General features: G+C 40.8%; 1 protein-coding gene across 1 annotated transcript; it reads left to right on the top strand.

Annotated features, from left to right (window-relative positions):
• LOC136422051 (ras-related and estrogen-regulated growth inhibitor-like) lies at positions 1 to 25638 on the top strand. The gene is made up of 5 exons (XM_066409674.1): positions 1 to 615; positions 1767 to 2232; positions 23681 to 23737; positions 24095 to 24168; positions 24554 to 25638. The coding sequence occupies exons 2-5, from the start codon at positions 2052 to 2054 to the stop codon at positions 25073 to 25075; spliced, it is 834 nt and encodes a 277-aa protein (XP_066265771.1). The 5' UTR covers positions 1 to 615; positions 1767 to 2051; the 3' UTR covers positions 25076 to 25638.

The following is a 25638-nucleotide window of genomic DNA, read 5'->3' as shown; positions in this document are numbered from 1 at the left end:
AACCAATCAGGTCGCGCGACGGAGAACCGATGGGTGTTGAGACCCCGGGGCCGTGCGCTACCGGTTGGAGAGCACTTGTCGTGTGATGTCTGCCAAGGATATATCAACCCATGCCTGCAGCCGGAGACGCCACTAATTACCGAGGACTCGCGCTAGGAGTGTCGGCTGTTGCGCTCTCAAACCCCCGGAGGCCGCAGTACTACCGTACAGGGTCAGTCAGTTACCCCGGGAATGCCGTTACTTACCGCACATGCGGGTCAAAGACTACGGTATCCCCTAGATCACGCTAGAGGTGTTCTACAGTGAAAACTACGCCAGGAATTTTCGGAAGTACACAAGCCCACACCTTAGTCAGGACATTACAGGAATCCTCAGTGCTATACAAGAAGACGTGGACTTTTTTTCGGACGAGTTTTTTTTTCTTCTTGGAGGCTTGACCGGTCTTCAAGCAGAACAAGTGACTAGACTGTGTCTGACAGGCGGTGTATATCTTCTTTCTCTAAGACATATTGGGAGCAGACTTGAAGGCACCTCTGTAACAGGAGAACGTCTTTAAGAAGACGAACATCTTCTGTGTCCAAGACAAGAAGACGACGCAAGAATTGCTACACCTCGGTAAGTAACTGTTTATGTCTTAAGACCGGTAAACCATCTTAATCTGATCAACCAACGAGCTAACTAGTATATTTTTTCCTCGCTTCGTAAAACTTCATTCAGTAATTGGTGACAAAACCAGCCGAAACCAAATATTTGAAAGGGTTGGTCGAACTTCATGTTTGCTTGTTATGTGTGGCTCGGTATGTGTCCTAGCACGAGATATATGCCTTACTCTGCTCTGCTCTGCTCTGCTCTGCTCTGCTCTGCTCTGCTCTGCTCTGCTCTGCTCTGCTCTGCTCTACTCTACTCTACTCTACTCTACTCTACTCTACTCTACTCTACTCTACTCTACTCTACTCTACTCTACTCTACTCTACTCTGCTCTGCTCCATTTTATTTGCCGCTTACGGTCTTTACGTTTTGTAATCCGACAGATCTTTCCCAGCAGACAGAAGTACCCCTTGTTTAGTAAAAGGTTGTCCGTCTGTTGGACAAGACAAGTAATTAGGGCTGCAGTGTTTGCCTAGGGACAGTTGTGTAGAGGGCAGTAGTACTGTTGACCAGGTTAGCATACACACACACAGCCTCCCAGGCTAGGAGAGCAAATAACGGGCCTTTCAAACTCTGTCACGCCACATGTTAGTTACTGGTCTCACCGCAAACCTCACAATCCGTAGTGTCCACTCTCGCGTTGGAAACTCAAGATTGTTAACGTTGACAGGCTTAGTCGTGTAGACTGAGGAAAAAATGAGTCATATTTGGTTTGTAGATAAAGGTATGACCGCAGTCTTGGGTTGCTGAAAGTTGGAGTGTAGTTTACGCTTCCGAAAGAAAACACTCGTGGATAGGCATTCCTGAATATTTCATTTGTCTTGCTCGGACATATCTAGGACAGGTGTACTCGGTGATTGTTTTAGACAGGTTGACAGCGCCATACACATGTTGAGGGCCTGTAGAAGTCATTGTTAATGAATGAACAGCATCTGGTAAAGTAGGACAACATGTGTTTAACCACGTGGATTTTTTCCTTTTGTATCAAGCATCATCCGGGATTGGCCGAAAAAAAACAGGTGCTTACTGAAGTTGTTGTTACAATTGTAGGGACCACAAAACAAACATGGCGTATTGAAAAGGATATCAATCACACAGTTCTTATCTTTTTGGACCAGACAGGGCGACTACAGGTCGAGTGACGGGCAGTTCGGCGGACCAAGTCGAGCAAGATTCGGGCCGATGCAAAGAATCAAGCCCGGGGGCCGCAACTAGGCTTTGAAGAGCCGATCCCACTAGGAAAATCTCGGCCAGTCTGACCTACATCCGGGGACTTTGAGAACCTAATGCTGTGCGAAAGTGTCGTCTGATTCTGAGTCACAACAACAGCTTTCCACAAACTGGTTCAGACATCTTTCCCGCGCAGCAACCGTATTTACAAAAAAACTGACAGAAACTTCCGAATGGTCTTGTCCGACATTCTAAACGTTGCTAAGGAACTGAGCGAGAAGCATCGTCTGAAAATGACGTCACCGTTCATAAAGCCGAATCCGAAGATTTTGAAGAAGAGAGACTCGTGGACTCAAGGTGGAAACCGGCCAATCAGAATAGTTGTACTAGGACAAGCGGCAGTCGGCAAAACAGGTAGGCTTTAGCATTTGTGGGATTTTGTGTGTGTGTGGGGGGGGGGGGGTGAAATTCATGCAAAACTGAGTCTTTAATACAGACGAAGCCACTTAATTGCACCTCGGATAAATGCACCTTCCATTTAATTGCACCGAATCCCAAAATCCCAAACCGGTTCCCATTCACTGCATTGTTAATGACTCCGCATATCTGCACCGCGCATGGTCACCAATGCCGGATAACTGCACCATTTTTTTCAAAAATCCTCGACAAGTTAACTGAAAAGGTGCGCTAAAATCAGCAAACGCGGTACGTAATGAGCCGATACCTGCCGGTTTAAAGGCGCAATACCGCCAATATGTTTAAAACTGTTTTGAGTAACAAAAGAAGGCGGTCTCCATTGACAGTTACGTTGATAGGAATCGTATGGGAGGTCCCGGGCGGGTCACCCGTAATCAGTAACCAAGTTTAAGTTTCAATTCCTAGTTTCATGGCGGTACATGATTTACGTAAATCGACAACTGCACCCTACGTAATGTAACACAGAAACTGTTATCCCATGAGTGGCATGTTTCAGAATGCCTCCCCTGTAACATTACGTGTGGTGTAATGCGGTAGATCGCATGGAAAAATGAAAGAATGCAAAATCTTTTAAACAGGTTCGTAGTCATTTCCTTATTTTCAGCAAAGGGTCAATAAATAAAGTTAATAACTGAATAATGTCGTCTGTTTCCTTTGTGCTAGTGTTTCTGACTAACAATACACCCCCTTACCCATGGTGGTGCGGTCCAGCTGGGCATTTCGCATAATTGCACCAGCCGGATAATTGCACCAAAAACGCTGACAAATGGGTGGTGCAGTTAAGCGGATTCTACTGTATATGCAGTTCCAAACTAAACTAAAGCTATGGCCACGCGTTTTTATACAAATGTATCCGCTAGGAAAGCTTTAGACAAAATAGCAAGATCGTTAAACCTTTCAGCTAGTTGTGCCCATCTACACTTTGCCTGAACGAATCACTTTCGTTACTTCTTTGGAAAGGAGGTTGAAAATGATTATTCACTTGAAAAACCTGATACCGTGAACACGCAGATAAAAACCCATAGTTCCCACCCTACCATTAATCACCACGAAGCCATGTCAAACACTTTCTGTGGGAACGACCACGTCCTAAGCCTGTAACATACCCTAGATCTTAGACCAAATCCTCCGTGTTTTGGCGGTATGTATAAAGTCCCTTTTACCCTTTCTTCTTCTACTTTCTCAGTAAGCCTACTGGTAGAAGGTCGATATGATTACTACATTTGTCATCGCAAACAGAGCGTAAGAGACAAGGATACTATTGACTCTAAACAAAAACCCTACCCCCAAAGAATTTGTGAGAAATGCTTTAAAGATATCCCGACCTCGAGCAAGGGAACGCCTTTCTTTTACCAACCTATGATCCCCAACGTAACACCCGTAACTAATCTCCAAGCAGATGTTTTGGGTGAAATATCGTAAGCTTATTCTTGGAGATTGCCAGTAACGTGTACAGTCGTTTGAAAAAATGTACAGGGGAAAGTTCACCTAATCTGTAATTTCAAACAGTCTGAAATTGTTGGGTGCTGTATTTATAGACCTATTGGTAATGCTTTTCATGTGATAAACGTTAACCTCTTAATGGTTAACACGTTTTAGGTTGTAACTCTAAAACGTGTTTTCTTTTATGTGCTGTTTTTTTGCAAGTTGTAAAAACAGCGGGAGAGACATAAAATGGCGTGTTCGTCTTTTTATTTCTTCGGACACGTGTCTGAAATTATGTGATTAGCAATGTCTTTATTTAGTATTTCCTTTTTTAAATATATTGAGGCCAAGCAATTCTTACAGACGAAGGTCTATTCAGAACAGCCTTCCGTCTTTTACATGAGACATGCCTTACAAGAATGTTTTTCACAAAGTTGGAAAAAAATTGGGTTAACTGACACCCAAAGCTCTACGAACAGAATCGTAGTTATGTGTATGCGTTAGAAACTTCGACAAAAGTAAAGCTAATTGGTTAAGAAGCTAAGTGAATTAGCCTGGTCGTATTCAGTACCCTTCTATAGATTGTTGAAATCATCTCATTAACTTAAAGCGACTTAAAACACAAATTAGAAGAAAACTACCCTTATCCATTGTAGACAAAGGGTTAAAACGGTTTTTATTGGTAAAGAGTGTGTTTTTATTGGATACCAGTTGAGTTTATCTCGTGAGTGTATTTTATAGACGTGTGACTTTACGGGTCATACAACCTACTGGTAGTGTTACAAAATAAAACGCGGGTATCCAAGATTGGTCTTAACAATTTACAGATGTAGAAGTAGAGAGTTTAAGTTACCACTTGCTGACTAAGTCTGATTTTAATTTGTCAGCGCTGAATATGGACATATTACAGGTTTGCGTCTGGCAAATACCTTTGTTGGATCCATTGGCATATGTGGTGGCTGCCATCTTGATTTTGTGACGCCGCAGGGTAGCCAAACCATTTTATTGGGAGGGGTGTTTTGGGGGTCGCCAACGTTCCCTCTATTTTCAACAAATCGGCACACAACTATCACACATTCAACTCAAACAAGAATTTAAAAAAATACCAATTCATATCTATAGAAAGACACCGTAATCACTAAACTAACATAGCATACCTGAAGTATATGTAGCACAAATACTTAACTCTAGCGTTTTAATTTCATTGGGTAAACTGTTATCAAAATCATATGAAGCAGGAATATGAATGATACTAGTTATTTTTCATTATTGTTGACATTCGAATTTATTATACCGGTAACGCAACATTCGGGGCTTACAACTTTCAGTTGGGCTGTATCCAATCCCCGTGTCTAGAAAAACGTCTTGACTTGACTTACTTGACTTGAAAAATGTCTTAAAGAAAGACAAAATAGTTACTTATCCGTGGAGACATTCCTCCATAAGTGAGCTGTCTCGGAATACTTCTTTCTTAAAGTACGACTTGTCGCCGACTTGTCAGCGTCTTTGAAGATCTGAGGAAAGATTTGATCTTTTCTTAAACCCTTTGAGTCCTCAGAGATTGAAGCTAGCTCCTTAGGAGTTAGACTTCTGAGACAAAACAAGCAATGTATGGTGGGAATTCTCTCAGTCTTGCAAAAAATGCTAACCAAGCAAGTGTTGCAGTTACGGAGACTAAACTCTAAACACTGAGAATTCCCAGCCGTATTAAACCATTTCCTTTGAACTCGGACTTCATAGCAAGACTACATTTTGAATCAGACTTTTTTAAAGTCAAGACGGAAATTTTAAAGACTATCCAATTACAGCACTGTCTGCTGCTGTCTTACTAATTGAATTATTCCTAACTAACACTAGAGCATGCCAGAAGCTATAAGATATTTACAATTAAGACATTATTTTGTAAGGAACGCAAGGCTCGGGCTTGGCCACCCACTGAAAAATGGAATGTAATTGCCATCTGTCTAAGTTTGGAAAAAATGCCCCCCTCCCCACACGTCCCGGACTTTTTTAAAAGGCACGCTACACCACGTATAGAGCACACTGCACGCGATGACAAACTTTGAGCCATCTTTTTCATCAATAACAACAGATAACAATAGTTCTTTTGTTCCCCCGTTTTCATGGAGGTTTGGGAAGTATTTTCCTCGGGCTGTGTTTCATTGTACGCACTGTTTACGGGACTACAGCTGACAAAACCGTTGTTGTTCTAACCCAGCGTCCCACTCAACCTAACCTCAGTCACGTTTACCTGGTAGAGACAAGGAGGTTATCTGCGGTTAGTCAGCACGTACAACCGTGTAGACACAAATCAGGTGTCCAAATACTGTAAATGCAGAAATGTTCGCGATGGTTTTATGTTCGCGGTTTTGAAGCTCTTCGCCGCGAATTAAAAACCACCGCGAAATATTTGCCCTCTTTGCCTACTATTATCTCAAACGCGAACTTAAAACCACCGCGAACACTCCATTTTCTCCCTACTGTGAAATTAAAACTACGAGAACTTAAATGCAGTTACAGTAGTTTTTCTGTGAAGCCCTTCTATATGTGCAAGGCTTAAACTTACCTACTGGTGTTAGCTATATGGGCTTAGTAGGTAGAAAAATTCAGGTGTCTAAATAGTTTTTCGATGAAGCCCTTCTGTATGTGCAAGACTTGACTGCTAGTAATAGGGCTTTAGTACGTAGCAAAATTGTTATTGGTAAAGCCCCTGTCACACATAGCAGACTATAGACGTCTCCCAACCTTCTTCAGACCATGGTTGGGAGTTAGTCGTGAGCAAGGTCGTTTGTAGTTGGGAGTAGGTCGACAAGGTTGTCTGCTAGTCTTTGAAGGTCGTGTGCGCGAGCCAACTACGAATTTTGACAAATAAAAGTCGGTAAAGTTATATCTGCTTAGATACGATCAGAGGAGCGAACTGGAGCTAGAATACGATGGATTCCAGGCTACTCCCAACCCAGCGCCGACCTTAGTTGGGGAGTGGTCGGGAGCAAGTCGTGGGAAGTTCTTGAGCCTGTGACAGGGGCTTAAAACATAAATGAATTTTTGGCCAGTGAATTGAAAGCTACAAGTTTTAAGAATTTACTTCAAGCCTACAATCCTTCAATCTTTTTTTACAAATCTATTAAGCTTGCTTGCATGTAGTTATTTAGAGCCCCGTAATTGAAATGTGCCTGTCACCGGATATATTTATCGCCTGCTCGCGAAACAATACAGCAAAAACAGTCACACCGTTCCTCGAATACCGATCCTAGATATCTGCCACCCCTCGAAGGTAAAAGAGAAAGGGCGGAAATATACGGTTGAATGGATCATAATACGGAAACTATGTATCAAGAACACGTCACGTAAAAGTTATGTCACACATAAAAGGTTTTGAGCTTCGCTGTATTGACAGTAGGTCCGACTTGTAAGATACCGACAGTATCTCTTGATACAGAGGACTTTAAGCCCTGCCCTTTTTGCTTTATCCTGGTGTGATGTTCGGTATGTTGTTTATCGCACGAGGGATCTTGTTGAAGTGTTCTGTCATGACCTCGGGGTCAACGATTACCAAGGTTTAGATATCGTTCTAGACATATAGTTTACCATTAGGTGGCATTGAATCGGTGATACATCGCGTTGGTTAAGTGGAAAGTTTATTAAACATGTTACGGGGTATTTTTTCAGGGTTTGCAAATACTAGGGGTGTGTACAGTTTATTTTGATCGGTAGCGATAACAATGTGTCAGTAACGTTAGTCCGTGTGTGTTCTTAGAGTTAGTGTGTGTTCGACTTTTGAGGACAAGGTCTCGGTGCAAACCAATAGGAACGCAGAAGACGGTTGTGTGAAAAGGAAAAAAATGCACAAATAGAAGAACAACTTTCTTTATTTGTGATAGGGAAGGGGGGTAACAAGACAGATGCGTTAAGTGTATACAAAAATGTGTACACCAAATAAATTGACCACAAACGCAACAATTCACACAACTTACTTCCTACGGCACGCTTTTAAGTGTTTGCTACCTCTATGAAAATCACATTGTGAGATATGTACATCAGTTAACGATTTACATCACCATACATAAATTATGTACATGTGGAAAACATTAACATAATTGGTGATGAAATGTAAACATGGAATTCTACCTAAGGAAATGACTTACACACATGCTACTGTATGTATGCAATTGTGGTAGAGAAGACCACCATTTGCAATAAATTATGCTAATTAAAGCCTTCTTTGCATAATTGATGAGACAAGATGAAATAAGAAGTTATTAACAAAAGCTCTAAATATTTCATGGAGGTGCCCTAACACTTGTTCGTGTTGAGTTGCTTGAAGCATGTTTTCAACGTGTCTCAGCTGGCCTAGTTACGTCACAATGTGTGTTTACAGAAGAACAGGTGCATCATGTACGATGTGCCCACGGGAGGTCAGAAGTGCACACTTTACCGCCCATCATGTACAAAATGTACGGGCACGTGTTTAACAACGTGGGGCTCACTACTGCCATCGAACCGTCTACACAGCTGGAGTTCTTTGACACACATGACCTTGAGGCAGGTGTTTAAAGGTCATTTTTTGCATTTGATCAATCAAACTAGTGGCACATTTGAAAGAAAAGACTATTCATGATGAAATCGGCGCAGGATATATCTTAATTGTTCTTAGTATGCTACAAGCTAGAGCAATATTATCGTTTATCTATTCTCTATACTTTCTTTCATTTGTTCGGTCGGTCATTCATTCATTGTTCGAGGAAGACAGTAAGACACGTGTTTTATACCTCATACTATGTATTCATAGAGCTTCATCTTGTGATATTTATCAATTTCACAAACCAAATCAGGGGTAGTACGGAAACTAATTGCCAAGCAGTTGCAGAGAGATCGGAACGTTTTTGATGTCATTTTTTGGCTGCCTCATTTTTCTTCCTTGAAGTGTATCATAAAAACAATGCAACCGGAATCATGACGACTACCCCCAACATCTGCTTGGAGATTACCAAGGCATCGTTACGATCTTCCATCCAAACACCTGCTTGGAGCTTCACCAGCAACTATAATAATAATAATAGTTTATTGCAAATTCATGCCCGTAGGCTAATTGCATGTTGACAACAATGTCGAAATACAAATGTAAGGTAAAACAAAGGTATACATGAATACAAAATCATTCTATATTGCTATTCTACAGTAAGTTTCTATATCTACTGCGGGGTTTGATTTCTTCTCTGAAAGCAGTGGAAAATAAAAAGTCGCACACTTTCAATGATGAGTGGGTTGGAAGATTTTAAAAGGAATATGAGTTTCTGTGTATTTCTTAATTTAGAAAAGTTTTTGGAGATTTCGGATACTTTCGTGAATAATCTATTTCTTTCGGTTTCAAATTCGGGACATTCGCATATAAAATGTATTTCATTTTCCACTGCTTTCGTTGCACACTGTTTACATGTTCTGTCCTGGACCGGTAGCTTTTTGTATCTCCCTTTTCCCTGACCTCAGACTGTTTACAACTTTGTACCAACCGCAGCCGATAACTTCCGGGCAGTCTGTTATACAATCAGAGCGTAATCACGGTCCATTTATCACATGTCCGCTCAGTTATCGCCTCATTTATACACCATTTATCACTTCTAAATAGGTCCTATTATCGCGACCTTCCGGACACAGGTCATTTATCACTAATGCTGCACTGAAATTAACAACAGGTAGGCTGTTAACTATAGATGATCAGCTTTATGTTTTAACAGAAATAGAATACGTTTACTACTTTTTATTTGCCACTATACTACAATATTCTGGATATTCCTATGATATTATTATATCCACAATGTCAACTGTAACGATTTCTTTTAAAACGTCAATAGAACCTTAAAAATACGCATTCCATTGTTTTACGGCATTCAATTGAACATATGGTAATGTTTGCATTGCTACTTTTCTTGCAATCAAACAATAATCACATTTCATTTTTTTGTGGGATTAAAATTTGTTTACCTGTGAGTGCATTAATTAGCAAGCAAGCAGCTTACACTTAACAATTATATCTAAGTCTTTCAAATGACAGCCAAAGTCATAAAACTGTCCCTAGCAAATAAAGACTCTACAAAATGTGTTTTGTCTGAGAGTTACATATTTGATTAGTTGTAACTTTCCATGTAGCAGTAGTCATGCAAAGATTGGTAAAACAGTCAAACCTGTGCAAGTGACCACTATTTGGTGGTCCCTTTAATAATCTCCCCACTGCCACAAGCATTCGGCTTTAAGAATTCCGTCTATAGTGACCACCTGCCCACATAGACCAGATTTTATCGGCCCCCTGAGTGGTCTTCTTTGGCAGGTTGGACTGTATTCAATCACCAAGCAGATCTATCGGTGGTAAGAGCCAACCTGTACCAAAAGACGGGTTGGCCATTTTGATACTGCCTTGCAACGATAGATCTGCTTGGAGATTAGTACTCTCCAAGCAGAGGAGGGCTTCCGGCTGGTTTTTGACGTGTTTTTAGGCGTTTTTGTCGGGCTTTCTACTTTGTCATTTTTATTTTGTGTCGCCAACATATAAATGACAAAGTAGAAAGCCCAACAAAAATGCATACAAACGCGTCAAAAACCAGCCGGAACCCCTCCTCTGCTTGGAGAGTAGGAAATTAGACTGTATAACCATTTACGGCAACGCTACGACATGGTAACAATGCATCAGTACATCCCAAGCGCCTGTGAAACAGACTATATTAGGACAACGACCTTGACTCTCCTGTGTCTTGTTTCTCTGACGGTTTCCGGTTCCTCTCCCCCCACCGCTGTCTGTCAGCACCGTGTACTCGTGGTTTCTCGAGACGGCCATTTTCAAGATCATTAGGAGATGTTGACGAAACATTTTAACAGTGTTTAGTAAGCAGAAAGGCTTACTTTTGTATCAGTTACACTGTTGTGGCTAAGGCCTAGAAGACGAAATAGCCTGTTTCACGTACACTAGACTATTGTGTTCATCTTTGGTAGAATCGTGTGGCGCACTCGCTCACAACCGAGAGGTCCCGGGTTCGAAACTACCGATATGCCTCGATGTTGTGCCCTTAGGAAAGGCACTTTGCACGACTTTCGTCGCTTCACTATGGTGTAAATGAGTACCCAACTTCGGATAGTGACGTCCCTCGGATTGGACGTAAACTCGAGGTCCCGTGTTTGAGGAGAGCCACACCTCGAGCACGTTAAAGAACCCGTCACACTTATCGAAAAGAGTAGGGGTCCTTCCCGGTGTGAGTGGTTCAGAACCTACTGTCCTTTGGCCGCACATGAGGCAATTGTCGTATTGAGGTCACCTGCGCGCCGAATGGCAGCCGCTCCAGACCCTTGCGATCTAGCCCCGCTAATTATGCGCTCCTCGCAATTCAGCCCCTGGCTGCGAAGAGAGAGTAGTCGGCCTACCCAATAATTGTGTAGGAACGTGGCTTTAGGGCCCTATCACACTTGTGCGTATATACAAGCCCGCATGAGTTGTGTATTAACATGTTTTTGGTTTAGGCTAAGTTTGCAGCCGAAGAAGTAATTTCTTTGCTTCGATAACTAGGCTGCACAACGGTGGGTCAAAGTAGAAAACAACTTCTTCCCCGCAAACGTTACTCAAACCGTAAGAATTTTCAATTCGCAACTCATGCCCACTTGACTATACGCACAAGTGTGATAGGGCCTTTTCTTTATTGTAGTCTGCTCAAGCGTTGCTAGTGTTTCCCTGACTCCTTCGCCTTAGATCTTAGCTTAACAAAGACTTGTACATGTCGTTTCTTAGATGCGGATGGCAAATATTGTGAGTGAGACCACGTGTACGTGATCTTCGACCGTCTTCCTGTTATGAACGTGGGAGATGTGTTGACTTTTGTTGACGTTGTTTGCTGCTTGGTTTATTTATAGAAATGACGTCATATGCTAATGAACTCTTCGTCCTTGCCGTCGTAAGTCAAGTAACACTAGTGTCAAAATCCTGGTGGTTTCTAAGAAAAGTGAAAAAACAAAAATCAAATTTCAACCCTCTTCACATTTTTTTTATCCTACATCTGAGATAAGATGATAGAATAACAAAACAGATTCCTAGATTATCTTAGACAATAATATGGCCCTCATAATCTCAGAAAATTATGCAGATCCATTCAAACAGTTTCTTCTGTTACAAAGAAACTACAAGACTGAACAACATACTTAGAATATACGTTTAGCATGTACTAGATTATTTTAACTAGCCAGTGGTCTTATACAACGCATTGCCTTACGTTGTACCTGTTCCAAGTGTTATGGAATAAAATTTGACTTGAAGTGAACTTCCTCCGACGTACTTAACAGGCGTCGACGGCAATACTTTATTCGGTCACATTTCATTCTTGTGGCAGACAGTTTCTTAGAAACAGACTTAACGAAAGTCGACACCTGAAACGGGAAGCTACATGACAATCTGGGCTCGGGTCAGAGCTAGAGGGTCATGAACGTGGGAGTTCTTGTCTCTCAATTATACAAACGCTTGGCAAAACAACATGAATATGTTATTCGGTAATAGTTTCCTTTTAATGGCAAACAGTTTCTAAGCCGAGTTAACGAAAGAAGAATTGTCTTAGCTTCATTAACATATCCAATCAGAGTTTTGGTATAAAACCTGGTTTCCCTGTCACACTTGTGCGTATATGCAAGTCCGCATGAGTTGCGTATTAACATGTTTTAGTTGAGGTTAAGTTTGCAGATGAATAAGTGATTTCTTAGGTTAGATGACTAAGCTGTACAACGGTGGGTCAAAGTAGAAAACAACTTTTTCCCTGTGAATTTTACATAAACAAAAAGAGATGTTCATACGCAACACATACGCACTTGAATATACGCACAAGTGTGACAGGTTTCACACAAAAATCCCACCAAAAAAGGATTTTCAATGGTTTAAACCCTTTTTTTACTTGGTCTCTCACCGTGGGGTCTAGGCGCAGGCGCTAACTGTCTAGTTTTCCCCATAGCTAGACTACAACACAGTAGTCTATCCTAAATACCACCCTACAACAGTACAGGTGGGCCATGTAAGGTGTAACACGGTGACAGACTGTCGGATATGCACTGAACCCTGCTCACCTTGTGAAATAACAGCCCAACGATCATGACCCTGATGCTCTAACCCGGGCCCTGTCTGTCAAACGCTTCCCGTGTCAGATGTCGACTTTCGTTAACTCAAGTTCTCAGAAACGGCTTACAACTGCAAGGAAACTGTTGCCTAATAAAGTATTTTTGTTGTTTTGCCATGCGGTTGTACCATTGAGAGACAAGAACTCCCACGATCATGACCCTGTAGTTCTAACCCGAACCCTGACTGTCACACAGTTTCCCGTGTCAGATGTCGAATTTCGTTAACTCGAAATTCTGAGTTCTCAGAAACTGTCTGCAGTTAGTAAGGAACTCTTACCGAATAAACAATCTATAAGCAGCAACTCATGTTCTGCAGTGCAATGTGAACCAGTCAGAATTGGAAGGTGACAGATGGTCACGAAACGTCGGTTGAATGGATCACTTAGCTGTGTAGAAAGAGTCTTTGTATTCAGCGACTTACCAACCTGATGAAACTATTCACAGAAGAACTGTCCTTGTTTTGCCATGCCATCTCGATCTTGTTGTATCGTTGAGACAAAAATTCTCACGACCATGACCCCGAAGTCTGTCCGACAGTTTCCCGTGTCATATGTCGACTTAACTTAACTCCTGTTCTCAGAAACTGTCTGCAACTGCAAAGAAACTGTTACCGAATAAAGAAACCTCCTTGTTTTGCTACGACATCTTGATCTTGTTATGTCATTCAGACAACAAATCCACGATCCTGACCCTAACGTTCTAACCCGAACCATGATGGTCATGGAGCTTCCCGTGTCAGAATGTCTTCTTTCGTTATGCCAAAAATAGTTACTCAAGCAACTGGATAAAATTTTGAAACAGTCAGACGTTTCAGACAGACTCTATCTTTTGTCAGTGACTAAAGAAAGATCTGATAGAACTAACCTTCATCAACGTAGAAATACGTTTTGTTTCCTTGTATACTAATATCTATCAAAGGAAAAATCCAATGTATGACATCATTCCTGCGTCAGCGGTTTACCATACAAAAACAAGGCTCGAACGATTGCATCTAGAGGGGTTACTTAAATGGCCCTTCAGTTGGATGTATTGACCATTAGTGATGTTTTGTTATCAAATCGGCTCCACAAAAGGCTTCAATTAGCGGCGCTGTGTTATCTATAATGTTAGATAAGCAGACACGAACTGTCAGTAGTTATGCAACGATATTATGTGATTATTAAGCATAGATCCAGCTTACTGTCACAGATAAATCACAACATTTTGGATATGATAACAGAGTTTTGAAAATGATTACAACTGTGAGCGCTTAGGAATGCTTAGCGATAAAATCACAGTTGTTAATGTGTGTTTTTTTCAGCTTGGATTGCTTTAATGGTCTACTACACCCATTAACTGAAGTTTGTATTGGTAGCAAATTTGCTCACGTCTATCCAAGATGCGTAAGTAAAGGAAGCCGTGCGGTTGGGAAAACAGTGCGGCGAAACAACCCGACCACTTCACACCCTTTTACATGGGTACAGGGAATACATTAACGCTAAGGGGACGGTAGAACATACAACTGTTAATGCAAATACAACATGTTTTTATTGTGCAGTACATTTTTAGCCGCATGGTGACCTGACACCTGGCGGCCATCTTGGATCATGACCTAGCAGATTTATATGATTTCAGTTATGGAACATGCGTTGTCGATATGTTTACATTTTTTTAGTGTCTTGACATATGAGTTTCTATCTTTGAAATATTAACATTTGAACATGAATGATACTTACATACAACTATCAAATGACCGAAATTGTTATAATCTAGTATAACCCATCACTTGTAATCAAATACTAGAGGAGGTATGATATCTGCAGAATTTCTATCGTAAAACTGAATATTTTTTTAAAAAGCTGGACGATAGACTACTCAAACTACTCCCTCGTATCATCCTTTAACTCTCGCCTATGTCTGATCCTAACACTCTAGCCGGACATAATTCCAATGCTTGGCGTAAACCCCAGCTATTCTTTACATAAGGCTTAAAGCTTACTTAAAGTATTGCTATAGCTGCCTAAAGTATAGCTCTAACTGTGCACCTAAATACATGCGCTTTAGTTAAGACTAAGTAATAATATGGTCAAGTTAGATATCGATCAATAGTTGTTTGGAAACGTATCGGGATCAAACAGATAGGTCTATTACTGTAAACGTTATGTCAAAAACCAGAGTATCAGACAAAAGTCTATGTTTTCATTACCTTCGCCGAGAAGGTTATGTTTTGCACAGCGTTCGTGTGTGCGTATGTGTGTGTGTGTGTGTGTGTGCGCGCGTGCGTGCGTGTGTGTGCGTGTGTGTGTGTGTGTGTGTGTGTGTGTGTGTGTGTGTGTGTGTGTGCGTGTGTGTGTCTGTCAACACGATAACTCGAGAATACTTGAATGGACTGCATTCATATTTGATAGGTAGGTGGGTAGGTCTTATTAGACCTCGAAACATCAGTCGGCGAAGGTATGAAGTCGTGGAACTCTAACTAGTTTTCAAATACCTTGGGAAACTTTATTGTACACTTTTCATCAAAATACGATGTTAAAATTTAGTTTGATTTCCAGAATTTTCTTTCTACATATTTTGCTTGATTATCGGCTCTGTTTCGTGGTTCACAGGCCTGTAATATGATTGAGGGCGAGACTAAACAAAGTAGGTCACTTTGCGGTGGCTACGTCTTATGTTCGCTTAGGTGTTCCAAGTGTCTTCAAACACAAGAGAGGAGGAGCACTTGAGAAACACTCATAATCACTTAGAAATCCTGAGTACAAGACTTTTATCACTCAAGTTACTGACTACACGATTCCCAAATCCTTAAATTTTTCTTCATAATGTCAAAATATGAAACAAATATTATTCTCTGATAGAAAATTAATTTTAGGCAAATCTCCCACAATACCTTGAATTGAAATGAAATGAATGTTTTGAAATCATGGACGGTCTATGTTTGGACACGGCGTGCAAAAGTGTGGCAGCCACACCCTTTTTTGTCGGTTCCAAACATTTGTAAAACCAACCCACCAAATATTTAGAGGGCGCCGCTTCTCTAGTGAAACTACTGGATTATTCAAACATAGTCATGGTTGGAGTGGTGTTCTGAAAAAACGTTGTGTGCTGATCGTTTTCTGATTACGATGGCGAAACGTACCGATCAATCTTGGTTGTTTTTCCACCGAACCCGAAATAAAGCTAGCTGTCCGGGTAAATAAACAAAAGGTGAGTCAACAGTAAACAAGGCGTCTGGAACCAGTGTGTGAGGATTAGGGTGAAGGCCTTCTCTCTTTCAGAGGAAATCCCTCGCGTATGGCAAAGGTGTTCAACCAGGCTGTTTATTTTTCAAGCCGATTCTAGTGAACACTCCGCAACGGAGAGTATCATGTTGCTTCACTCATTTATTTCTTCGTCTTTAATCTAAAAAGACTAGAACGTTAATTGTTTAAACGGTGCGTCAAAATTCGTCCTAGCTTGTCGTGCAATTTTGATGCCGTAGAATTTTCAAGCAGACTGTGACAGAACCAAACACCGACATGGATCTAAGTCGGCCTTTTCCATAACAAGATAGCTGAATATTGACAGTATTGTACTACACATACACATAACGTTACACGGACTATGTGACCAGGCCTTAAAATGTACATTTTAAAAAGATCAGAGCAGCTTTTGGACAAAATGTAGGTCTAGTCACTAGTTTAACTCTTAGAAAAGTGCTTGGCTTTAGATATTTGCTTGAATTCACGAAGGAGAAAGTGTTTGACCTTCACTAGTTTGACGTTTGTTTTATCGAACGACGTAGTCCTTTCTTTTATGTAATGTATATTAAAATACTTTATTGATATTAACCTTTGTTTCAAAAGGTATCTGACGTACATATTTCCCTTTCTGACTATAAGAATTCGAAGTTCAATCGTTCAAGTATAAGTACAAGTACGCGTACCAAGAAAAGTTTTATTCAACTCTAGACAGCTTTGGTATCTCTCAGATTCTTGCATACGAGTTTTAGATACCTAGACCTTCCATAGGACTCCAACTAACCGCAGGATATGCTTATCCCCAGCAGTGTGGTAACCTCACGTCAGTAAATAGACGGAAGGAAGTACTCTTGTCTTCCTGTGTGGACCCCGGGGCAGCATTCTGTCTCTGTCAGGGGAGTCTTCACCGCCAAGTATTTACTACTACTTCCAACTTGTTACTAAAGACATTCTGACTCAAGCAATTCAACATGGACGCCCGAGTACTGCCAGGACATACTCTCCAAGCAGACTTTTCGGTCGTGAGGGCTAGGAGTGTGCTAGCCTCTACCAGGCCCCGCGGATGGCTGGAAAAATAGTCGAAATTGGCCAAATATAGTGAATAGTATGCTAAGGGAGTCGGCTACGGAGAGAGGGTCCAATATGCCATCCACGAGGTCGCAAACTATAACTTCTTCAATCTCTGCTCTGCTGTCCTACAAATTCATAATCTTCTAAGATTTGTTGTAGAGTAGATAGCAGTTCTTGAAGATGTTTCTTGTCTGAAGATGTTCTTTGGACGACGATCTCAGACAACAGCTGGTGTTTGAGATCACCTTACTTGTGGATGTTATCTTTGACGTGGGTTGTAGTTTTTCTGCCTGTCAAACTCACCTAGTTGTGATGATATTCAGGCTAGCTGTTATGAACGCTTCAGATGATGGTAAGGACCACCCAAAGTGCTTGTGCGTGTATATATTGAATTTATTTTCTGTCATTGTATGTTTATGTATACGAGTCACTCCATATTCTGTATGTCGTCCGAGTTACAAATGTTGTTATGATAATCATTCGACAGTAGCTGAAAGATTCGGAAGCGATTTTGCTTGACACAACTCACTGTTAACTCGTTTAGTTCAACATATATTCGTACACTCACTAACTTACTCACTCTCGTTCACTCACCCTCACTCACTCACTCATTCACTCACTCACGAACTCACTCACTCGCCCACTCACTCACTCACTCACTCACTCACTCACTCACTCACTCACTCACTCACTCACTCACTCGCCCAATCAGTGACACCGCTTTAAATACTCAGAGTCAATCTTTAAAATAAAAGAGGACGATTTTCCTACTCCTACCTAACACAAACGACACATTCATTTTCATTCATTCATTTAACAGTTCATTCACTCATTTATTATCACTGTGGCAGAGTCTGTGTAGAGATATACAACAGTAGGAAATCAAATCGCATGTGTCGATCGTACGTTGTCCAGTGGTTATGTCAGGAATTTGCCATCCCCTTGTTGAAGGAAAACTTCACGGAAGGACTTTTGCCTCAATATGACCTGAAATAGCCGTAGTTTTTGCAGGTCCCCCTTATGTAACACGTGCTTTCCAGCCTTCGAAGATTCTTTGAAACTTTTGAAACAAATGTTGCCAAGAAAAGCACGAACTTGGGAACCAAAATTTCAAAGTCCACATCTTTGGCTAGGCATACGCAGACCCCGGATGTCAAAGGTCAACTAGCTACACGAGCGCGCCTGGTGACCAAATGTGTTCTATGTATGTTCGCCGGTCGGTGTGATATTTGACATTTCCCCACATGCTCGCCTGTGGTGTTGACATGATATGTGCAGTACTGTGCCCTTGACATTGTAGGCATATTCTGAAATAGACCTTGATTGACAGGAAAATGCTTTGGCTCGAGCTGGAAGGAGAAGGGAAAACTGGCAGTTTCTTGAAATTGTCGCTTCAGATGTAGGCAAGATGGTCTTAATTATGGTTAGGGCTGTTGACTTAGAATCTAAAGGTTGAGGTTCGAATCCCTTGCAGGTCCAAAGGTTGTGTCCTTAAGCTTGGAAAAGACATTTAACGCTAATTTTGATCTGTCTTTAAAAATTGTATATGATGTTTACAAGTCAAAATTTACTTACTAGTTCCTCTTCTTTTTCATTTGTACCATTAGGATTTATGGTATAATATCTATTTGTTCTTTCGCTAATTTTGCTTCGTTTTGATTACTACTACTACTAGTATGTATAACCACTGTCTAGTTTCGAGGGGGGCCCACGAAAAGCCACATAGGCTTTTGCCCCCCCCCCCCCCTGCATGTTTTTATTTGCCTTGTTTATCTTTGGTTTTATAATTGTACTCATGCATGCAAACAATAAACAACAATAAACAACAACGCTTATTTCGGTCCAGGTTAAAATGCGTCGGACAGGGACGTTAATTTGGCGTGTGATTGACTAATACATAGAACGGCACGTAAAAAATGGACATTAGGGAACTTTTGAAAGATACATTGACTTACTCTCCAAGCAGAGGTTGGTGGGTAAGATTGTAACTCTTTCCAACCGACAGGAAACGGGGCATTGTATAAAAAGGTCACAATCTTCCCCACCAAACTCTGCTTGGAGAATAACAATATTCCTCAACAACCTCTGCTTGGAGAATAACAATCATCCCCACCAACCTCTGCTTGGAGAATAACAATCATCCCCACCAACCTCTGCTTGTGATATTGACTCAGTATCTTACTAGACAGACGAGTTAAAACGGATTTTCGCTCACGATTGAATACTCTTGCCTAATTAAGACTTCTTATCCCGTCTAGAACGACAGTCTCCAAACCTCTCATACCGTCGCCTGTGAGTCATGGCGCAAAACTTGGTCTTAGAACTGTCATTAACGACAAGTTCTCTTTCCAGTCAACTTGACGCCCTTGAACTCTTACTGTTCCAGACAGGAAACAACTTAAATCTAACAGAAGAAAGAACCGGAAAATTTTTTGACGTCTGAGCAAAGTTACGTAATGAAAGAACAATGTTCTAGAAAGGCTGGAATAGCGAGTAATTTTGATTTACCTGTGTGTGTTTTACCGGAAATCTTTTAACGTGTCTCTGAAGTTACGTAATTGCAAAGTGACTGTCTAGAAAAACGTCAAAAGCTGTCTTTCTTGAATAAGTTCGTTGGTGGATACTTTTTGAACACGTTAGCAAAGGTACAAAATTGCTTAAAAATGCGATAGAACTACCTCAAACGAAAGTGTACAGCTTCATAAATCTGTCCTTATATTAGGGCCCGAAATTTTCAATGTTGAAAGTCTATTTATTTAGTAATTTCTATACATGTTTAGTTCAAACAACACTATCACAATGTACAGCGACGTCCATGATGCAAAAATACAATGTCGTTGTGATGTGAGAACTCACTGAAAATCGTCGCCGGGTTTTTGTAGGCTCGCGAAACTAAGAGGAACATCGTACGGCACGTTTTTGCGCGGTTTTAAAATGCTCAAAGTATGAAGTTACTACGTAAATATGATTGACAGTGTAAGTGAATGTCACTACCATAAAGATCTCAGATTGTTTTTTGGGCACTAATATTGCTTTGGTTGCTTTTAATGTTTACAACATAAACATTTTAACGTATCAGTAAAGTTACGTCACAACATAGCACTGTACCAAAATAACCTAAAATGAACTGTGTACCTGCGAAACACCTTTACCTGTGCGTCATGCTTTAAACGGAAACATTTCAACGCGTCTCTGAGGTTACGTAATCACACAACATTGCTCTAAAACAACCCTAAACCACCGTAGCCAATTTGTCCTACCTGAACGCCTAGTGTATCCAAAATACACCTTCCGGATGTTTTAGTGTTTGCTTAAGTTTCTGTTACAAAAATTTCTCTAGAAGATTGCAAAAAGGTGACAGCCAGAATAGAATAAAGCAAACCAAAGCGTGTTTTCAACTGTCGATGGATGAAAAGTTGTGAAAACAAGGAGATGTTAAGACTACGTTGTTTTGCTGACCTTTTAGCCTTTGTCAATTAGCTGTAAATGATAGGACGTTACTGGGGGTAGAAAGTATTTTTGTTATGTACATTAACATTCTTGGACGGCGACAGAGAGGTCTTCGATGACTTCTGAATCTTAGAACTGGTTGGGAAACTGTCGTATAGAGGATGTTCAAGTGATCTTTGTAGTTTTGATAACGTTATATGCTTAGCAGACAACTTAAAGTTGTCAATTCTGTTGTTTAGTGGTGACGCTAGTCCGTAAGAATTTATTGACGTATTTAGCGTTTCTTTCGGAAGTTTGGTTGAAACATCGATGACTTTTTGGCGAAGACTTCGGAAAGGTTTTTCAAATGACACACATTTTCCGTCAAATGTTACAGACTATTAGAGATACGATTACATTTTAGTTTTTAGATGTAAGTGTTTTTGTGGCATTTGAGGTAAGATGTATAGTTTCTTACATTTTGACGATACATACTTTGTCAATTCTCTATATATCGCTGGATAGATACGGAAAAGCTCCTTTTAGCTGTAATTTCAACCCTTTTCAAGATCAAGATGTAGCTGAATCATGAAAATTTCATTTGTACCTTAGAAATGCCTTGTTCACAGATGAATACTAAAACTGCTTAATATGAACTAGGAATCATAACAAAAACATGGCAAAAACGATTAAGAAATTCTTGGAATCGCTGAATTCCTTACGATAATACCTTACCATTACATCATATTCATAATGAGGGATATCCTTCCTTGTTAGAAAATAACTTCCGTATCTGAGAAATCTTATCGTCAAAGATCTTGACCTTAGAATCAACTTCTGACCTTGAAGTCTGAGACTATATCAGGCCACCCAAGAAACACATAATGCCCCTCCCCCCATGTGTCTACCTTTGAGAATGCTTTAACATGATGTGATGATGCAATGTTGCCGAAGGATTAGGAAGTAGTAATACTTTATCAGATGGAAAAGTATGTGAAAACAACAATACGCGTATGTACTAGAACTGATTTATTAATCTCCAAGCAGAGGTTGGATGGGAAGATTGTAAACTTCTTCTAATTTGCCCCGTTTTTGTGATATTCATGGATTACGAGCTGTCAGAAAACGGCGCAAGTCATAAAAATGTCACAATCTTCCCACCCAACCTCTGTTTGGAGTGTACTTATTTGGCCGAGATGGGTAAATTGTACTGACTAGTAGGATATGGATCTCCTTGTGCGTCCTCTCAACTTCAACTTAGTTTGACCCCCAGACATGCCAGATAACCCCATCAGTGGCAAAGTAGGGGGAGGGGGGAGGCCCCGGGCTAGGGCAGGCAGGCCTCCAGCCTCGCCCGGAACGTCTCAACGGAGGGAGACAACACGAATTGTGCGAAGAAAAAATAGAAATCTATATGTATAAGTAGGGGCGTAGATGGTCTGGTATTTGAGTTGCTGGCTTCCCCGGATGCGCCCTTGCCTGGTTTGAATATTTTTTTTCCCCTGAAAACCTACCCTGTCACTTTGGACCGGACTCAGTGACCTGTAAACATTAACCGATCTCTGAAAATCGCTCAGTGGCCGAGAGGGCATTGGACGAATTGCAGCCGAGAGTTATTCTCCAAGCAGAGGTTTCAATCGAGAGGGCTAGGAGTGACTGCGATTTTTAATGTTTCTCTCCCTCCACCGATTTGAAAAAAAGGATAGCCCCCTCCCCATGCGTTCTGTCGCAGAGGTGGAGGGAGAGAAACGTTAAAAATGGCGGCCACTTGTCCGCTCGACCAAAACCTCTGCTTGGAGAATAGCCGAAACATCAGCCTCTACCAGGCTCCAGAGGCGGCTTAAAAAGAGAAGAAATTGGCCAAATAGACAGAAAAACATGCAAGAGGAGTTAGTCTGCTATATGGGTACAGTTTGCCGCTCTAGAATGGCATATTAGACCCTCTCTCCGTAGCCAACTCCCTTAGCATACTTTTCACTCTATTTGGCCAATTTCAACTTTTTTTTCAGCCATCCGCGGAGCCTGGTAGAGGCTACAGAAACATACCCTTTAGAGCTCGAAGACACTTCGGGCGAGCGATTTTTCTGGTTTGTGACGCCGGCTTTAGACCGACATTCGACCCCCGGACTTTGCGACCTCGACATTATATCATTAACCACTTGACCACAGCCAGTAAACGCTTTACAAATATATCTTGTGGTATAATCTTTGCCCAGACAGTTTACATAATCCCCGCGATCCCCAAGGATCCATTAAAACATGATTAGTGGTGTGTTTATCCGTCTGCGGACTTTTAATGAGTGGATTAGGGTGGTCTGGGCAAACCCGTATGGCTGGAGGCGCGTGTACTGTGATGACCTGTACAGCTGTTCTAACGGCTCAGAGCTATGACGGATACTATGGGACTTTTTCTTGGGCTTGTATGGGAAGGAAAGACCCTAAGAATCAATGGAACGATTGAACATTATCGATAGTCGATAGCGAATGTAGGTTTTGGCAAGAAGGCTCATTAGCTTCGGTTCTGAATGGGGTTTGCCTGTGACTGGTGGTCACCCATGGTCTCTGCATTTAAAAGCGCCACCTTTTGGCGAAACTATACATTGCACGCACTGAATTCATCTATACAGGGACGATGAACTTTGTCGTTATCATTTTGCTGATTAGAGCTTATTTATGTATTTATGAATCTTTAGGGTAGTCCCTTCAGTTAACAAGTAACTGATTTCCAAGGGAGCCCTACGTTACATGACAAATCATAACAAATCAATATACAAAAGGAATAACTTAACTTAAACTTCATTAGTGATCAAATAAACAATCATAACATAAAACAGGAATGATCAAACATTGAAGTTATAAATCAATGAATGAATGCTCATCCTTTATTCACCAATTACATGATTTACTTTGAATCTTTTGTTTCAAACGAAATGCATTTGTACTCTGATGACCTACTGTTTTTATATTGCAACAAAGATTTAAACTTTGTTAAAGCATCATGTGGAGTTTAATTCTTCATTATCGCTCTTTCATTTGAAGCGCAGTTTTATCAAAGAAATATATGTGTTATATTATATTAATTTTGTTTTCCTTTGTTGTTGCAGCTCTTGTTGTCCGGTACATTACAAGGCGGTTCATAGGGGACTATGACCCAACGTTAGGTTTGTAGATCATTCTCATATGTGTTAATGTTCTTTTTATTTTATTTTAACTTTTCAATCCATTACGTTTGGTCGAGTTTTACGACAGTCGAATATTCAGAAGTATTAGAAAATGCTCAAGTCAACAGCAGTGAGTTTGCTATGCCATTCATGGACGCCGTCTATCGGTTCACGGTAAAGTTACAGGCATATTTTGCATCGAAGAGAAGACGGGTATTTTGGATTTTTAGCGATTGTGTTTTCCAATGTCAATGAACTTTCAGCTCAGTTGCAATAATAGTTTGACTGCATAAGATTTTCCGACGCCCTCTGCGTTTGTCCATGATCTCACATTTATCTGATCTTTTGATATTTCAGAAACGATCTACAAGTACAGCACGTACGTGGATGGAGACGAACTCCAGTTTGAGATCTTGGACACAGCAGGGCAGGTAAAATAAATCTCCCGATATTGGTCGTTCTATTTCATGTTATTTAGTACATACCAAGTCCTATATAATGTCCTTGGTACATACAGATTGAATTCACGCTCTAACATCTTAGTGTCATGTGACTTGTAATGTGTTCCACTTCCATCGACGCTTTCGCCACACAATCGGTCACCATACACGAACGCCATCTTGCGGTTTATATCAGAACTTTCCTAAGTACTGAAAAGCCATCCCTCGCTTGGGTGTACCGTACAGTTCTACTTGTAGATAGATGGCTACTCCTGTTTTGAAAAGAGTGTACTCAAGAAAATGGTTTATAAACAGTTTTTGTCTTGAGAACGAAATGTGTCTTATGTTTTTTCTTCATTTTTTTTTCTTTTTTAAGGACGACAAAGCCATGACTTTGGAAGACAAGATCCGCTGGGGCGACTGTTTCATCATCGTGTACTCAATCACCGACAAGTGCAGCTTCGACGAGATCACCAGAATCAAGTTCCTCATCAACCACGTGCACGGCCTCCAAAACGACAAGGTCAAAGTCGGGTCATCAAACGACCGGAAGTTCGAACCTCCCGTCATGCTTGTCGGCAACAAGAAGGACCTCCTATTGGACAGAATGGTGAAACCACAGGAAGGAGAAAACATGGCGAAAATGTTAGGCTGTATGTTTTTCGAAGTTTCTACTAGAGAGTCGTACGCGGAGGTTAAAACTGCTTTGGACAGTCTGGCCAGGGAGTGTAAGAAGAGGTTTAGGTCGTCTGCGTCGCCTGGCAACCTGAGGAGAAGAATCAGCTCCGGTCGTCTGTTTTCCTCAGACAAGAAAAAGTCGTCTGATCGGAGGTTCAGTGTTGACGTCATGACAGAAACTCCCAGAACAACAAGAAGAGCGGCAATATACAGCGAATAAACACAATCTTGCGAAACAAATGTGTATATTATTAAGTCCGCTTATTTATTTACTTTAGCCGTATTTCTTAGCAACTATATGGAGATGCTATTGGCAAGTGTACATGTAAACAATATGTTGATATTTCTACTGTATCTAATTAAATTATAATGGTCACTATTAATTAATGTGAATATGGAAGATTCTCTATTTCGATGTAATATTGAGTACTACGTTCGGTTTACTTTTTCTTCTGAAAGGCAGTTTTAAAGAATATTGACACATGTGTATATAATATACCTATATATTAGATCTCTATGCTTACAGTTTGTAATATAGTAAGTTGTAAAGTATTTGCAAGATCTGTATAGCAAAATATATATAGTCTCCAACAGATTTCTTTGTGGGCCTATGAAATATTGGCAATTGGTCAAACAAGGATGATTTATTTGCAAATTTCTACTATTTTCTCAGCCCACAGAGAAGCCTGGTACGGGGTATTTGATAGCATCTACCAGGCTCCAGATGTGGCTAGGAATAATGGACATTGACCATTTAGACAGATACTGAGGTGTCAAACTGTC

This window comes from Branchiostoma lanceolatum, chromosome 16 (assembly GCF_035083965.1).
Source record: "Branchiostoma lanceolatum isolate klBraLanc5 chromosome 16, klBraLanc5.hap2, whole genome shotgun sequence".
NCBI classification, from domain to species: Eukaryota; Metazoa; Chordata; class Leptocardii; order Amphioxiformes; family Branchiostomatidae; genus Branchiostoma; species Branchiostoma lanceolatum.
This window is presented reverse-complemented; position numbering and strand designations above follow the sequence as displayed.

Coding starts and splice junctions, on each gene's coding strand:
- LOC136422051 (XM_066409674.1), top strand. CDS start 2,052: ATGGTCTTGTCCGACATTCTAAACGTTGCTAAGGAACTGAGCGAGAAG. Junction 2,233..23,680: donor AGCGGCAGTCGGCAAAACAG/GTAGGCTTTAGC, acceptor TTGTTGTTGCAG/CTCTTGTTGTCCGGTACATT. Junction 23,738..24,094: donor GGACTATGACCCAACGTTAG/GTTTGTAGATCA, acceptor TTGATATTTCAG/AAACGATCTACAAGTACAGC.